Source organism: Myiozetetes cayanensis, unplaced genomic scaffold, assembly GCF_022539395.1.
Source record: "Myiozetetes cayanensis isolate MyiCay16 unplaced genomic scaffold, myiCay2020 scf9, whole genome shotgun sequence".
NCBI classification, from domain to species: Eukaryota; Metazoa; Chordata; class Aves; order Passeriformes; family Tyrannidae; genus Myiozetetes; species Myiozetetes cayanensis.
Genome location: NW_026088185.1, coordinates 13,897,905 through 13,915,918, shown reverse-complemented (window position 1 = coordinate 13,915,918; position 18,014 = coordinate 13,897,905). Strand labels below are relative to the sequence as shown.

At 37.0% G+C, this 18,014-nt stretch overlaps 1 protein-coding gene across 8 annotated transcripts in view; it reads right to left on the bottom strand.

The window, feature by feature from the left end:
- Nucleotides 1-18,014, bottom strand: part of PDE1A (phosphodiesterase 1A) — a 152,876-nt gene that overhangs the window by 13,976 nt on the left and 120,886 nt on the right. For all 8 annotated transcript variants that reach the window (XM_050339535.1, XM_050339534.1, XM_050339533.1 and 5 more), the window contains 5 exons: nucleotides 14,394-14,495; nucleotides 14,154-14,274; nucleotides 10,309-10,390; nucleotides 8,889-9,009; nucleotides 6,650-6,834 (listed from right to left, as the gene is read on the bottom strand). In XM_050339535.1, the coding sequence (XP_050195492.1) occupies nucleotides 6,650-6,834; nucleotides 8,889-9,009; nucleotides 10,309-10,390; nucleotides 14,154-14,274; nucleotides 14,394-14,495 (611 nt within the window). The remainder of the gene's footprint in view (nucleotides 1-6,649; nucleotides 6,835-8,888; nucleotides 9,010-10,308; nucleotides 10,391-14,153; nucleotides 14,275-14,393; nucleotides 14,496-18,014) is intronic.

The following is an 18,014-nucleotide window of genomic DNA, read 5'->3' as shown; positions in this document are numbered from 1 at the left end:
TTGTTTGGAAAACTGGCAGGACTCTTAAGGCAACAGCCAAATTTCAGAATAGCTGAAAAATGCTGGTATTCTAGCACTGTGCTGTAGGGCTCTGTTATCTCCAAAGTATGAGTGCTCTGCTGCAGAAGCTCTAGAGAGTCTGCGTTATCAACTACAACATTACTTGCTGCCAGCTCTGCTGTTATTGCCTGTGTCTGCAGCAACACTTCCAGAACATGGTCTAACGGGGGAGGAAATTTTTCTACATTTTTGAACTTTCTCTTCTGGCCATCAACTTTCTTTTCCTCGCCTTTCTGTGAGGAAACAGAGCATCCAACTACCATCATCTGTACAGTCCAGGGCTTATAAAACATCTTACTGTTTACAGCAACTGCATCACTTGAGCATGTACTGACTTAAAAAGAGTGGAGAGGAAGAACAAAAGCCATGTGTAATTAGGGTATCTCAAACCAGCAGTGACTGCCACAGCACTAAACTTCAGTAAAACAAGTATCTGCTGAATTACATTGCTATTTTCATTGGTTGTGTTTAAAAATAAGCTACCATAACTTTCCCTTAGAGAAAGACATAATGACATGAAAGTTTTAACAATTAAAAAACTACTGAATTAATGAGGAAAGCTGTTCATCTTCACTAAGAATTAAATTATTTGAGGACTCTGTAAAGAAGAATGTTGCTGGATATTATGGACTCTCTGTGTATATTACCCCAAACTTTGATTTCTAGTTTTGTTCTTTTTTACTGTAAACCAAAATTCCAAGAAGCAGTGACAAATGACCAAAACCAGGACAACATGGGAAGGAACTGCAACATTTTAAAGGACATGTTTGCACATCAGCTGTTTTAAAGAGAAGGGGAAGAGACCATCACAAAGCATAAAAATTTTTCAGAAAATGTGAGGACTTATCCTAGTGCCTCTGGAATTCCCAAGTAAGTTTAAAGAAATGTCCAAAAGTTCCCAAACAACTGTGATTTTTCCCAACCAATCTGCCATTTTCAAACTAAATAAAATATTGCAGTAGCCTACAGCTTTATTTAAACACTGATTCCTTCCTCTTTCAACTCCCTCCACAAACTTCATCACAGATATAGAAGTATATAAAACCACTGCAAACCATGTAACCCAGTGGCACTTGATGTTACAGCATTATGTCACATAGAAAAAGTAGCAAAGACTTAATTAGCTACCAAAACTTTTCACTAAAGGATTTGATTAAAAATAATTTGGGAGTTTATGGTTTCCTAGGGTTGCTACCTCTTCCTTTTACTTCTCTTTTGCAGTTTTAGCTGTAAGCACAGAGGCTTGAATGCTGGAACTTTTGGTACAAGGAATGGAAGAGACATGCAGCTCTGCTCTAAGCACACTAGAGGGAAAAGGTGCTTTAAATCATGTAGATTGTCATGTGCAGAGGTGGGCCAGTTCTCCTTTGTGTGCTCCAGAGAGATACGAAACAGGTTCCATTATTAGGTCAGTTATCATTCTTTAATCTGCAGTTTACCAAATATTGCCAACACTGAATGTTTCTTCCTACTCTTCACTCAACCCATTCATTGCACATACTCAGACAATGCTCCTTTTCTCACTGATCTTAACACGTTTCTGAATTAGCTGAAAAACTGCCTGTGACCTAAGCATTTTAGCACTGCAATTAAAATCACTGTCACTGATAGTAGATGGAACTCCTTTAGCCTCCTGAATTGATTTTTCTCCAACAGATTAAAACAGTCCATTAGGGTAGATTTCATGTGCCAAACTGTCAGTCAGATTCTGTGACTGTCACACACATCCTCCCACTGCCCACCCTTCCTAGAGACTGCTAAATCACATTAACATGCTATCAGATTATCACTCTCGGATTTTCACATTTCAGCAGCTGCTACTCTCTTCTTATTAGTGAGTCTGCAGAGAAAATCTTTCAGACAAAATGGAACTGAACCCCGTGGTTATTGTGACTGGAAGTATGCAGGACTGAAAGTGCCCGAGGGGAGCCTGCAGGTTCTGTGCAGAGGGCTTTCAGAAGAGACATTTGTTATTCAAAACTGCTACCCATAGGGGGGAAAAAGCTGATCTCTACTCCAAAGATGCAATAGTTGTCATTTTTTCATATTTTTACTATCAAAATGAGGCAGAGGACAGTGTGAGAGACTCGTTCATCCTCATATTTTTCATCCCACCTGGATGAGGTCAGTCATCCCAGGCACATATTTTCAAGCCATGCAGCCCAGTGCACTGCCAAGGGGTGTTGAGGACGTTTGTCACTGATTATGAATAGTGTAACCTTTGTTCAGGTCCTGTGGTACTTAATCCTTTAGAAGAGTTACGTAAGCATAAAATGAGAACAAGTAACTGCTGTTGTACTATCCTGAAGATGAACGTTAGCACACTTCAACGATGGGCCTGTTTGACTGGCAGCTGAACTCCTGGTGTGCATGCTGCATTCCCTTGTGTTATTATATAATCTCAGGTGAGTGCCTAAGATGCCTGTGCCTCTTTCTGTTGACTGTAAAGTGAAAATAATTATTTAATCCCTGTAACTTTATTTACAATGATACCTATTGAAGAGGTGGTAGGCATGATTACTAGTCCATACCCTTACACTCTGTTAAGAGTACCTGAGTTTTTCAATCACATACCAACTTTATTAGCCAACCTTGGGAACGCTTTTATAGAACAATCTAAGCATGAAGAAATAAAAATTGTAAGCACAGGGAATAAACATTGTACTTTAAAAATATTGAATAATTGTGTTATTATCTCTCTGTGTTCTAAGAACTGCACCATAAAGGATCTTATATGATAGTTAAACCTTTCTCCATGAGTTTTGTGGTTCTTATAGCTTTCTCAGTAGGTCTATAACTTTCAGACCTTAAAATCTACTTAGTAAACATCTTCTCTAATGAAAGAACTTCTTAGACTCATCTGAGCATATTTTCTGTCTATTTGCTACAACTACCATAATTGCAAACAGCAGCAGCCATCAACAGTATGTGATGAAAAAAACGCAGGATGGAACAGTATCTTTATCACTGTGCTGAGTTGAACAAAGACAGATTATCTGGTGATTGGGGCTTGGAATATTAATTAAACATCAAGGCTTTCAAATTAGAATCCCAAATGTTTGATCATTATGGTAATTCCCTGTTAACAGCATTCCCTGAAAGGCCTGAGAAACATTCCTCTAATTCTCCAGTGGTGAAAGGTTGAAGACCCTTAGGCTATAGAGCACTGAGCTCCTCTGCATCAATTATACAAGACATGGCCTTTTTAGCAAAGTGGAGTCAACCTATTTATTGAGCCTTCTGTTAAGGAAGCTTTCAAACAGCTGCCTAGGTAGATAAACGCCTTTCTTACTAACACAAGACTTCCCAAAAACAAAGCACGCTATTCCTTGCACAAGCTGCTTACTCTGAATCAAGACTCAACAGCAACTATCTTTTCAGGGAGAGGTAGCACCAGCATCTCCAGGTAGCACCAGCAGCTGCCCTGTCAGCAACACTGTCAGTGGGGACTGGTCTTCTGGTCCGGACTGTCTGGGCATAGCAGTCAGATCACCTTCTCCAGCCCTTGCTAAGGGAGCCTGTGCTCCAGTTGAACCGCCTCCCAACCAGTGCTACATGAGTAACCTTATCCCAAAAAGGTGAGAAGCTGGAATGAGTTCAGGTCATCCTCAGGAAATTATATAGATTTTTGCTAGTTTCCTTCCTACATTCCTTGTGCATCTGTAGTACTACATTTTACATAGCCAGCTTCTCCTGAGCCTCTGAGCTAATCTGGGAACAATATCTAGTGTTTGCCGAGTCCACTGACAAGAATGCAGATGGTTCTTCTAATGCACACGTTCTGTTTGTCACAGTCAGTTCAGGAAGTGTATTTGACGATCTACACTAACAGTCAGCCTGCTTACTACCACAACATGCTGTTCTCACACATGTGACCTCCTCAGTGTGCTCAGCAATTTGTGACTTGTCATAGATTATCTACAACGATAGCAGTAACAATACTCTTTTCACCTGGCAGTGATTAATCCCTGGCATCTCTTGTCTTGGTATGTGCTCCTACAAACCTATGAATAAAACAAAACTCCATACATATGTCCAGAGCAACCTAAAGACTTTTCATCAGGCAATAGAGTCAGAGAAGGTAACATGATATCCAGACAGGATGGTTCTAATTATCTGAAGTTCAAGGTCTCAGGTTATTCACTTACAGGCTTAGTCAAATTTGACTGTAATCTGAAAAGAATTTCAAGTGGCAAGGTGATGTATTGCCATATTTTTTATTCTTTATTAGATGTTCATTTTCCACAGTCTGATTAAGGATTTAATCTGCCTTTGCAGGGTGCAGCTTCAGAACAGACATACTGGACCAGCTAGGGAAGATTCCCTCTCCCATTATGTGACAAGGAACTTGTGTGCTACCTCAGATAGTGCTCTATACACAGCTGCATTCACTTAGAGGAAAACTCCTTGCCAGCAGTCCTTTAGGCCCACATATGGACTATGGACTCACATATTCCATTCCAAATGAACGGAAAATAGAATAGCTTTCACAAAACCTATATAATCCACCACCACCACACTTTTATTAAAAAAAGCACTTACTATCTGTTTACTAACAAGATATAAATGTGTACCCAAAAGCATTTGCACTATTTGCAAGGTTCCTCTTAGAGTCTAACCAAGCACCCTGAAGGTCTCTATGCTACGCTTCAGTCAACTGCAGATGTTGCTGCAACAACATCTTTATGAGAGCAGATTTTTATAAATCTCTTCCTCACACAGAGGTTTAAAAGACCAGATTCAGACACAATCACACAGAGACAATACTGTTCATCATGCTCTGACCTCAATACCAGCTATTTTCATCTACCCATTAGCTTTCCTAATGTACATTTTACTATAATTCCATAATTCTTTTCAGGAAATACTTAGGCATACTTCATTAGTCAATTTGATGGAAGGAAAGAAGTTTAGGACAACCACAATCTCAATAAAGTCCATGGAGTCTAAACATTAACATCCTTGTTTTTCACAGAAGAAAGCATGCCCAGAGTTTCAGGATTTTGCTCAGCCCCACATTTATATTGACTGCATAGAGAAACAATCTTACCCAGAAGAATGCCTAAGTCTCTTGCTGTGAGAAGCTTTGTGTTTGCAATGGCTGTCACAAGCCCAGTAAAATTGGGCTAAATATATCAGTAATTTATAGAGGACTACAAAGCACTGGGAATGAAGGAGAAACAACAGTGCTCTTTGAAAGCACTGTACACCTCCAAAACAATATACCAACAAGCTGATGTACCAGAATCAATCCAGTTAGTTACCTGTAACTGGAAATGGTAAACTTCCAGATAACAAGTTCTCCATTCTTCCATATTGAAGGACCTTGCTTGTCCCTAGCTCAGGGCTGATTGATTTCTACAGGCTATACCTAAGTGGCCTTGGACACTCTGATGGTCTGCTGTTATTACTGATCACTGCAAATTAGCAGCTTTCTTTTGACCAGTTAGTATTAGTTGGGCAAGGCTAAAGGAGACAATTGATTTTATGAAGCTACTCATGAAGAAGGGGTAATATTGGTCAAATCTTCTCCTGAGCTGCCTCTTCTACCTAACTCTCAGGTCTTTGTCACAAAAGATATATGGAAGCTTGTTCTTAATATCCTCCTAATGAGAATATTCATTTGCAATTTAGCACTAAATCAGATTTTATCACTGTTCAGCACTGTTTCTCTGTCTTGTCTGACACCTCTTTGAGAAAAAAAGATGTTGATTTGGATGATGGGATGAAAAACAAGGCTGGCACTGGTTCCAGGATATCATTCCCAGCTGTCAGTATCAGGTCATGTACAGCAAGACCAGTGATAGCAGTGAAATGCTATGCTGAAATATTCCAGGTACTTACTCAGAAACAACATAGACTGTGGACAACAAATTCCCAAATGGCATTCACTTAACCCAGATCAAAGCTATAAGTTCAGTTCAACAATTATCACAAAACATTTGCCTCAGATAACCGTAACTCCAGACAATTTTCAGGTATGGCTTATGAACTAAGATGCTTGAAGCAGGTTTGGCTTTATTAACTGTCTACTGGCAAATGAAGAGTCCCTTTTTGCCTTGTTTGGGCCTAATATGTGCAGTGATTGCTCAAATCTTTAGATTCACTGGGTCATTTAAATAATTGCCTACAGCATAGTCCAAAGCAGCCTGCAATACTGAATTTTGTTTCATTCAACGGGGAACAAATAGCATTTCTAATAGCAAAGTACAACTTTCACGTTTCTAAAGAAATGTGGCAGCACACAGTACTTTGAATTGTTGATTTTGGCATTTAAAGCAGATGTCAGTATCAGTTACAAATTAAATGTGCAAGGATGCACATTTATAAACCAAATCTCTAAAGATAAGCTGAGCAGCACAAAGCCTTATTGTACAGGCTATAGGATTTACTCTTATACCCTAACCACCTACATCTCTTTATACCTGCTGGGAGAGCAAAACAAGACCACCTAAACAAACATTAGGACAAAAAATATATGAATACAAGACAACTATGTATTTCTACAGGTTAAATGAAATTAAAAAATGAAAGTAGGTGAGATATTACGGAGTAACCTATAAAAAGATTTCACCTTAATGTATCATACCTTCTGCTGCTAATTCTTTCCATCTTTCTTTGTTTGCTTGAATGATCTTCATCAAGTTGTCCTTAAAGCTCCTTAGGTCTACAGTTGCTAGAGAATTTTCTGCATGAGTCCCTCCATCACCTGTGCTTTTAAAACCAGGTCGTCTTTGTGCTTCAGCATTGCTTACTGCTCCCAAACTATTTTGGCTGCACAAGGGAAAAAACCCCAAATTATGAACACAGTCAGGCAATTTTAATAATATACAAACCGATAATCTGAATCAAGTTGCTTAGGAACTAACTTGAAATAATAGTTTTTACCAGAGAGTGCCTAAGATGCAAGATGTCTTACCAACATTTTTCCAGAAAATTCTTGGAAAAAAATGTTGCAGCTGAAAATATGTTACTTGTAAGCTGATTCTTGAAAGAATGTTTATGCAGCCACTTTGGAGCAGCTTCTTAGCTGTGTGAATAGTGAATTGTATCTTTGGGGCTCATAGGAGAGATATCTGATTGTTATTTTTTGACCCAGTTAAAAAAAGGAAGAGATGAAACTAAATGACAGGTAAGTTTCACTTGAGTTGAAAATCCCCTTCAAGCTACATGCCTTCAAGTGTAGTCAAAGCAGGACTTAGTACAGTGGCTTTAAAATTCACTAAACAGCAACTGCAGCTAGTTTACTACTTACAGTAAGGTAAGGTAGAAGTCAAATTGATTATTCATACATGTATATGCATATATATGTAAAGGTAGGAAAAAATAATGAACGCTCTTTTTTTCCTTGGGATTAAAAAAATCAGACTTATTTCCAGCCTTGTACAGGTGATCATGTCGTAATAGGTTTTGTTTACTCGACTATGCTGCATAATTTATCTCATTAGTCCCACAGACAAATAGTAATAAGTATACAAATAGTTTTACATTAAGCAGGAAATAGTTGCAGTGAGAATTTTACAAGAAGAGTTAACTGTAATTTCCATGTGCTCCAGAGATGGTGAATGGGATAGAATGGAAAGAATAGATTATAATCCTAATGTTTCCCAGGCACCATTGTGAATGTCACACTCATGGCATCCACTCAGTAGTGTTTGTGCAACTCTCCTGGCTCAAACTTTTCTGTATCATGTTATAGACTCTCCATTCTCTTCACAAGTGTGGTTCTTGTTTCTATACTAAGAAAAAATCCCTTTATCCTCCACTTCACATGAGGAAGTTTTGCTGGATGATAAGCCTTTGTTCATCTATGACTCAGTCATATACATGAACCAAAAGCAAAGCATGGAGCTGCTAATCATTGGCAGCTGCTAATCCCTCATTTGTAAAGAAGTGACTATGTAAGCAAATTTGTTATCAATAATACCTTTGTTTGACACTGCTTCCCAAAACACATGGTCATAGACACCTACTTCTAGTAATTTCTGCTTACTTCTAGTAGTCAAAATAAAGAGATAGGTTCACCATTTTGTTACTAAAAGCTAACTAATGCCCAGCAAATGAAAAATTGCCCTGCAGATTCATCATATGAATAGCCTCACTGAAATCTCAAATTACAGTTTAAAGTGAAAAAAAAGTGGTGACAGAGCAAGTATTTGTAAAGGTAGTATCTGATTATCCAACAATGCTTTCAGCACAGAGTCACTCAGATTACGCTGTCATAGCTGGTTTGCTTTATATACAACTTCTACCATGATAAAAAATAATGAGCTTGATGTGCAACATACCCCTGTCCCCATCTCATTTAGTTCTTTCAAGTGGAATATAAGTGCCACCAATTCTGTCTCAACTGTACATCTGAAATAATACTAACATGGAGAGGTGAAGTGGGAAAGTGACCTGCCTCATAATAAAGAACAGAAAAAACCTGCAACCACCTTCATCATCGCCTCCACTCCCAATAGTCTCTCCCAAACACAAGAATGACTTTTGGTGCTGTCAATTAAAATGATGCTGAAAATAGTTTAAGATAAGAGACCTAGTAATTTCAATAATCTATTGCAAAGGTTGTATTTAAAAATTAGAAAATCGATTTCTTGTTTTACATGTGTTTATTCTGATCTCTATTGTGGTTCTGCCTTTTTACGCACACAGTCGTTCAATGGAGTAATAGCACATTGCAAATACATCGTAGCACCACAGGGTGGCAATACGGTACAGCTATTTATGTTACTTTCCCAATTTAAAATAATTGAGACAACTCTGAGAATAACATTATTATGTGAGCTTATGTTAGTTAGTTCAATAATTAAGCAGTGTCTTCATACCTGGGGGTCCCAAATGCAGGACTTTCAGATTTTGACGCTTCCTCTATAAGAGGCATAACAATTTTCTCCATTGAGTCCGTAAGAAGAGAAAATGTTGGTTCTACAATGAAATCAATGAAACCTGAAGAACAAAAAAGAGAGAAAATCAGATTTTACGTTTCCACAAGTCTCAAATCTAAAAATAAATGCTTGCTATGGGGCTGATTTTCTAACTGTAGTCCCAATTCAATATACTAGATACCACTAGTATAATCTTGAACAAAAAAAAGCACAACTGAAACAAAAAACACCTAAAGCTATACAGATACAACTAGATATTAATAATTACAGCTTTTCATTCTTTTACTTGTAAATTTTATGCACTGCAGAACACACCTACCATTTGAAATGAATATTAATTATTGAATAGAAGGGAAGCTACTGTTGAGCCAGAGCACTAGAAGTCACGCTGTCTCTTTTACCATTCGGAGCTTCTTGCCAAGGAGTTAATATTTCAAATTGCTGTTTATTATTCTGTGGAGGTAAAGTGTTATTTCACAGTGTGTAGGAGGGTTCTGTCAAATCAGTGAAGAGAACAAGTAATATCCTTAGGAGACAGCATTTATCCCACAGTTCTGAGATGTCAGCTCTGAACAATGTCTTTTACATTTTAAAGTGCTCATCACAGTATGGAATGACACAGTGAGAGAATGAAGCATTATTCTCTCCTGAGCACTTAATAGAAAAAAATGTTAAAACATGAGCTAGCAACAGATTTCCAGATGTCTTCATACTTTAATCATGCAACACAGCACAAAGGTGAGCAACAGTGATTCAGTCTAGAATTCAGCTTCTCTCCTGCAGTAGGTATGATGCTCAAGCACACTGCCTTTAAAATCCCAGGGAAATGGAATAAAGGACATCTTAAGTGACAGAATGCAGTGGTCCTTGTCAACCCACAGAGGCTTGACCCCGTGTAGTTTGACCCTGACACACTGACAGGCATAATTGTAGTCCAGAGATCTGATATATGAATTAGCTTTTATTTGAGATGCATCTATAAACTGGTACCAGGCTTTCAGGTTATAGTAGAGACAGACCTGCAAGTTCCTGATAATCAGTCTGAGGTCATGATCTACCAGACTCTAAAGTGTGTATGGTAGAAGCTGGGCTCATGTGCAGTACTTTGGTTAATCCCTCTCTTATCCCTCCTTGGCATCACATATAATGAAATTACATCACGTTCTTTTGAGATCAGGAGATTTCTGCTGTGAGAGCATATGAAGAGATGGTGAAGAGATAGGTGCAAAAAAATACGTTCTATATAATGGAATTTTGAACAATTAAAATTCAAAAAGAGATAAAAGAGTATATGAAACTTTCATGTGAATTTGGATGCTCCTATACATACAAGAAAAAGAAAAACAGAACTTGTCATTACCTATTTGGGACTGAGCGACCAAAGTGGACTTGCGGTCACAGAGTGGGGAAAACTGAAGACCTAAAGCAGCTTCTTTGTCTCCCTGCAAACAACAGTGTTTAATATTATAAACATGTATTTGATAGGGGGACAGAGAGTCAAAGGAATCTGAATATTCTTATTATTTATTCAGTTAATTTGTTAACTTTTATTCCTAAGTAAGAACAAATCACAGATAAACCTTCAAATTTCCTTAAAAGTAATAGTCTAAATTCTAACTTGCTTCTGACAATTCTCATATAAAGGAACTTACTGCAATCAAGTTCTCCTCAATAGCAAGGCATCTGCCAGTGAAATTTAACAGATATGAAGTCCTTCAATGTTCACAGTTTAATTCTGCTGTCTCAGATGTAATGGGCCTGGAGATACTTTGACATGTTTGTAATAGTATACCAAATGCCAAATGTTTCCTTCTATTACATTGCTTCATTCAACATGTAAAATTCCTTTAATGGATTTACTCAGGTCAAGGGTATGAACTGACTTGAACTTATTCTCACTACCAGGCATGCCTCTCTGCTGCTGAAGCCACAAAAGAAGTATAAGCCCAGTTTCACTACAAAGATGATTTGTACAACCTAGTTCTGAAAACATTTCAACATTTAATGCACTAGAAGAGTATTTTTTGTTGCAATAGTTTTAACAGACAGGAGAGTGTATCTCCATTTTCAGCACAATAGACCAACTGTTTTACAAAAGCTCATTAAAAAAGTCTAGTGGCACAGAAAAACTCCCTGAAGAGACATCTTCCAAAGGAGGTTGTAATTTGTGTTTCTGGACAAACCTGGCCTCCAGAAACACTGCCATTAGAGGTATAGGAAAACTTGGTCTTACAAGTAAAATGAACTTACACTTTACATTTGTTAGGGAGAGTGTTGTTTCATGATCATTCAGTGGGGAGCAGTATATGAACAGGTCATTTTCCCAAAGATCTCATCAGAAACTGATGGATGAAGGGGGCACTATTAGCCTTCCTTCGTTTTTTTATCATATATCATTGAACTATATCTGAGGAAGGTTTTAGAACCATGATACCAATAAAATCAATTCAGCTACAGGAACAGATGTAGCTTGCAGATTGCATTTCATGTGAAAGTGGAGAGTTTTATTACTATGGCTATGAAATTTTACATACAAGTAAATAATCTGATATCAGAGTGTGGAAGAACACATGAACCCTTGCTACTAGGAGAAGTGCTAGTGGCATGGCTATGTAAATAAAGGAGGAAGATTGTAATGTAATATAAACTGGGGTAGGTCTAACAATTTCAGCCATTGTTGGATACAGAATTTCTAAAGTAATATTAATTTTGTAATCTTCCCTTCACTAGGTATTAAAAAAGAGAAATTTCCACACTAGTAATGAATGAGTTTGATTTTTTTTGTTTTCAAAGAGCTCTTTACCCCAATTATGACTTACTTTGCAGTTATGACAATAGTAATTAATACTTAAATGTCATTTAAATCCAAGTTTATTGTAAATTGTAATCATAGACACAGCACTGACATTTAAATTGATTGTTAAAATTTAATGAGATTTAAAATCAAGATACAGATTAAAACAGTAAAAAAAATTATTGTCCAGGTGCTGAACTCTTTTAACTCTCTTTTAGTGTTTTTGGATCTAATTAGACTGAGAGCAGAATGCTGTAGGAGCTGTGATATTTTTTGACTTGAACTATATATTTCTTTACTTTTAAGTGTCTGAAATGGGTGGCTGTATTTCTATTTTAAACAGGAACTCAGATTTTCCTTGGCATTAGAACACACTTTCTGTAGTTGTTGCTTAAACTTAGAGTGTGGTTAGGCTTTTTTTCCTGAAGTTAACACTGGTACATATTTTAACCATTAGCTGTATTTAACAAAGTTTTTGTCAAGGTGAATGTTCATTTTTGGCTGATGGTCACTGCTTTGAAAGCTGCCTATGAAAGCACTGGATTTGTATCCGCTGTTTCAGACTCTGCTGTTTCTCCTGTGAGGCAGTAGAAGTAGTTGAATACTAGCCTTAAAGAAGAGAAGAGAAGGAATCAGTGGGGTTTATATACATTTGGACTATTTCACCTTGGCTGACACACGTTTGGAAATCCCACAGGTTTCTATCACAGAGGCTCAGATCAACAGACCAGAGGATGCACAATAAGCCAGTGCATCTAACAATGCGGACCTACTGCTTCTGCACTGCTCAGTGCATTTATATATGTACAGTTGCTTCATGACACTTTAAAAGTGTTGGAACTTCTCCTCACACACTGTTCTTAGCAGAACATATAAAGAGTGATTCAGTTTCTTGTGTGCTCCTCTGCAGACTAGAAGACTTTCATATTTTACTGCTGATATGGTTGTTGTTAAATGCCTTCTCAAGTCTTTTAGCAGCTTATTTGGGATCCAGTTACTTTCAATGAATGGATAAAATATTAACTGATCCTATGTGTTCAATGACCAGTGTGGTAGTTTACTACTGGTGCTACCTCCACTTGACTGCACACATTGCCTCACTGTCCCATGGGCTCTGTCTAGTCTGTCCCTCCTTGTATAAAATGTTTTTACAGTTGGTCATTTTATGACCTTTTCTTCTGGGGCAATCTGCTCCTCCTTTTTGCTCTCAAGTTCAAAATCCTCATAATTTCCATTTACAAAAGCAAACAAAAACTCATGACTCTACTCATTATTTCCACAAAACTCACTTTTGTGGAAATTATTTATTATTTAGATTAAGGCACCAGCTCTCCATTCTGCCTCCCCAGAGCAAAGCCCGGAGTCAAGGATGCCCTGATCCTCCCTACTGAGAACTTGTGTGAAGAATCTCCATGAACTGAGCAAGAACCTTACAGAGCAGATGGGCCCAATAAACTCACGGTTTAGAATATTGTCTTTTTTATTCTCTAATTCTTTTTTCCATTGTGATCCATCTGATTTGAAAATGTCATTGTATAGCACAATTAAGACAATCAAGCTGAGCAAGACACACGTTGGTCCCTTATCCGTATTAACCACTTTAAAAACTTGTGCATAACTACAGAAACTGTGTAATACCTAAATTGGATTTTGATTATCAATTATATTTCAGTAACTGTTATGTTGACAATGTGCATGGTCACAAATATTGATTACAGGGAGATATGTTTGTTTTTACCTGCTGAAGTGAGTTAAAAAATGACAGCATGACACCAACATATGCTGGGTTTTCTCTCTGAATCCAGTGCCTCACAGAAATGAGAAGACTTTCACAAAGGTGTGTTTCCATTTCTGTTTTAGGATATATGGCCACAGTGTTAACAGGATGGTTTCTGTTTAACCTCTGGCTTTGGACCAGGCTGTTATGAAAGCAACACCTTCACATCTATGTGGCATATGCACGTCAAACACTAGCAAGAAAAAAGATACTAGCAAGGAAAAGAAATGTGAAATGGAGACAACTTTTTGCCTTCTCTGAACATGAATTCTTCCTATTTTCCCTTATTCTACCCTGCTGGTGCTTTTTTTTAACACAAAGAATATATAAATCTGTTACAGAATGAAAACAGCTTGACAAGTTATATTATACTTGGAAGAAAAAAAACCCACTACAACACTCAGAATTCTGGTATCAGCTGAAATAGATATAAAGCTATAAGCATTTCATCTTATTCACACACACAAAAGTTGAATTAATGTCATTGGTATGTATGAAAAGTAAAGAATATATGCTACTGACTATGCTTGTCAATCACAACCAACAGCAATTTGCTGGTAGACTTATGGAAATATTTAGTTGCATAACCATTGGTTCTTGAACTAGATTTATTAAAGGATTTTAAAAATGGAACCTGTCGAAAAAATTCTTCCATCAGGGCCATGGTCCACCGGTAGTGCAGTTCCCAGGATTTTGCTGGATGGCTTATGTCTGCTGCATGTAGAATCAAAGACATGGCTTTGGCTTTGTCTACCCTGTCAATTCAAGGACATGCTCCAATTATCTCAAAACAAAAGCAACTATTTAAATTCTTTTCTTGTATATGAGCTCATTGAAAGACTACAGATAATGAAGAGAATGGAAGATAACCTACCCCTGTGTCTGCTGTAGAGTGTGTCGCATCGTTTTAATTTGTTGAAAGTGACCCGACATATCTGTAGACAAGACCATCTCAATGACCAAGCTACGCAACTCCCTAAGAATAATTAAAAGCAAAATGACTGATTAAAATTCATTTATTCTATGTATGGTACATTTGTTTAAGCAGCACTTGTTAATTTATAACTTTCAAAACAACATCATGGGTTTTATTACGTTTTAAAAGCATTTAAATAAATTATTAACAACTTGAACATTGTATCCTAAAGGGATTCTGTGAAAGCAATGTACCTCAGAAAATGTGCTCTGCAATCATTATTTCAGTCACACTGTTTTGTAAATCCTATTTTCTAGTGCATAAAGTAATATTACATGCAGTTCTCTCACCCATTATGAGTCTTTCCTTATTTTGTCCAGCAGTAGTCTAAAAAACCAGTTGGTCTCTGGGCTTACCACCACACAAGATGATATATTTGTGTATTTTATTACTGCCCTCATATTAAGGAAGAGTGTGCATAACACTAAACCTAGGAATAAAGCTGTGGAAACACTCAGAAGATCAAAAGGTGTTCTATCTGAAACACTATCAACATGATATCACTGTAAGATCACTATGACAAACTACCTTTCCTCTTAAAAATGCTGTAATGTCTATTTAATGGTTCCAAGAAGTTCAGCTTCTCTGTCTTGGTATTATGGTCAGAATTTTCTTGTCCATCAGCTTTCTATTAAATGACTGTGAAACCAGTAAACATGAATCATGAATAATGTAAGAAAGTGTATTAATTCTGATTGCATATGAAATTAAATGAAATTAATTTTGTCAATAATAATTACTGACTTTGAAAATTCAGTTTCCTTGATGTAGAAGGATCGTGCATAGACCATGTAGGACTACACTGGGTCTTTATTTGCATACTTTTTTATGACCTAGATGGCCTTATGTGCAAGTGCTGCTTGTACATATGTGGGGAATAACTCAACACATTAAAACTTTGATTATGTAGCATATATCTTCATGAATACACCTCCAATCTTAAGGATGTCCAAGTGTCAACTACAACAATTTAGTAATTTTCACTGATCTTTTATATTGTATTCATATCTTTGATATACCTAACATGCAGTTTTTTTCAAAGGACTATGTTTTAAAGAGGTAATTTGCAGTTTTCTTTAGGGCTGTTAGAGTACTTTGTTACAAAGACTATCCAGACTGCTTTCAAACCAAATTAATTACATATTTAAGCAGATATTCCTCATTATGTATTTATCTCTGATTTGCTTTGGTGTAACTGGATAAAGACTCAATCCTCTCGCTTCTATTCGACAATATGCAGCCACAGTAACTTGTGTTTAGAAAATGCCCTACCTTATCTGACCTCATAATAAGACACTTATTATTTTGCATCCCAACTGCTCCTCCTTCATGTTGCTTTGAAACTGTACCTTTCAAACACAGTCAAACCCATTTAAAAAAACCCAACTAAAACACATAACAAAAGACCCTCATAAAACCAAACCAACCAAAAAAAACCAAACAAAAAACCCAAACCAAACAAATAAAAACTAGTTAACACTACATGAAAACTGAGGGCTCTGCATTATTAAACCCTGTTGTTTATAAGACTGAAATAATTACCACTTCCCCTTTTTATGGGAGATTTGCCTAGGAACTTTAAATGTCTGAACTTTTAAGAGTGATCAGAAATAAGTTCACCTCTATTCACAAAATACCTCACTCCTACTACACAAGACACACAGAGAAGTAAAACACTGTTTTCAGTTTACTCATATTGTCATGGCAGCAGAAACCCCCTGATTCTTACCTCCATCACCTGAACAAGGATCAAACAATGTAGCACTGCCCTCTCACACACTTGTGAAGATTTTAGGCCGCTAGAAAGCTGCTTAATAGCAAAGGAGAGACTCTCCACCTGCAGTTGCTTCCTGCCTGCATCCACATCCATCATAATTAGAGAGATAGAAAATTGAGATCTGACTGGGAAATGTTAAATAAAGCTCTACTAGAACTAAAAATGCTTTGTCTACTGGTGCTGCACAGAAGATTACTCTTGGACTGATACCATTACCAAATTGCTTCCCAGGGAAAAAAGACTGTCTCAACTTCCATATTTAAGGAGACCTCAGCTGGTCTTACAGGTAACTCTGACAGAATTCTCTGGCCACGATCATCAGGCAGTCCAGAGCTACAAACATCAGGGTAATACAGTCAGCATTGCTCTGGCTATCTTGGTAAAAAGATATGCAGATGTTGTCTTACTATGAAGGGAAGTGGTAACAGTATTCACAAATAACACAGAAAGGTTTTTCGGGCCCCAAATCCAAAGGTTACTGATTTTGAGTATACCATCTCCACTTTACTTAAGCAAACTGCCATGTCCTGTGCTGTCACACTTTCTTAACCCTCCTCTAGCCATAAGTCCTATGGATAGGATTCTGTAAAAAGACATAGATATAAGACTATGTGAAAAAATTACATGAACAATGCTGTAATAAAGAGACTAGGAATGGCACATGAATTTCTTGGAAAAGTAATTAACCTGCAAACAGAAACCAGCTTTACCTGGACAAATGTCCATGACAAAGACATTTAGTCAGTTGGAAACTATTTAAAAAAATGCAGGAACAGACTAAGATGAGCAAAAGCAAGTTGGGAACTGAAGACATAAGGTTCATCTTCAAGTTATAGGAATCCTTACACAGAAGAATCCCAAGGGAATTTGTGAAAGAAATGCTATTGTTTGGGCATTACATATAATTTATATTGTTTTATTAGTCTTTTTTTTTGTCATTGTATGCCTTCTGACTGGAATGGTTTCAAACATTAATACTACCTCACCACCTATAACTGTTGGCCTAACACATGTGGTTTTAAGACACTAGAAGCCTGGTAAATCAAAGGAGAAAGGGGGACAAACAAGTATCCCTCTTTAGTTAGTTAAGGGCACAAAGTGAGAGAAACAAGACAATATCAATGACTAGAGCATATTTTCAGAGTTGAGAAAAGACTGAGAAATTGCTATGAATGTCACATGCATTATCCACGAAGGACATCATCCTCAGAATGCTGGCAGTTTTCCCTGCTTAGACCCAAACCCTATGCTTTAAACTTAATTGAAGTTGTCAGTTTATTAGTACATTTATCTTCTTAACACTAACATGCAGAAAGAAATGTAATACTATAAACTCATTCTCTGTCATTTTGCTTCATCTTGCTGAAATAATTAGCAGAACCTCAGTTTAAATAGTCAGCAGTGTTACATTTTTTAAAAATTAAATCGCTGCACCTAAGAAAATAGATATGACAGTAGAAAAGAAATTAATAAGTGCCAGGAAGTATATTAAAAAGTTGAACAAATTATCATTTCAATTTACTGACAATTTGATGCAGTGCAAACTTCAAAACTGTTAGTTTAACAGCATGAACTTCAGTATAGATTGAAAAAGCTCACTATAGTAGTAATTACAAAATTGAAGAGCTTCTGTTAAGTGGCTAACAGATCCATCACTGCACTAATGAACAACTGTACCTCATGAAAGGGTTACAGGAATTTCTGGATATTAGAAATGAATACCAGGAAACTGTAATTTCCAT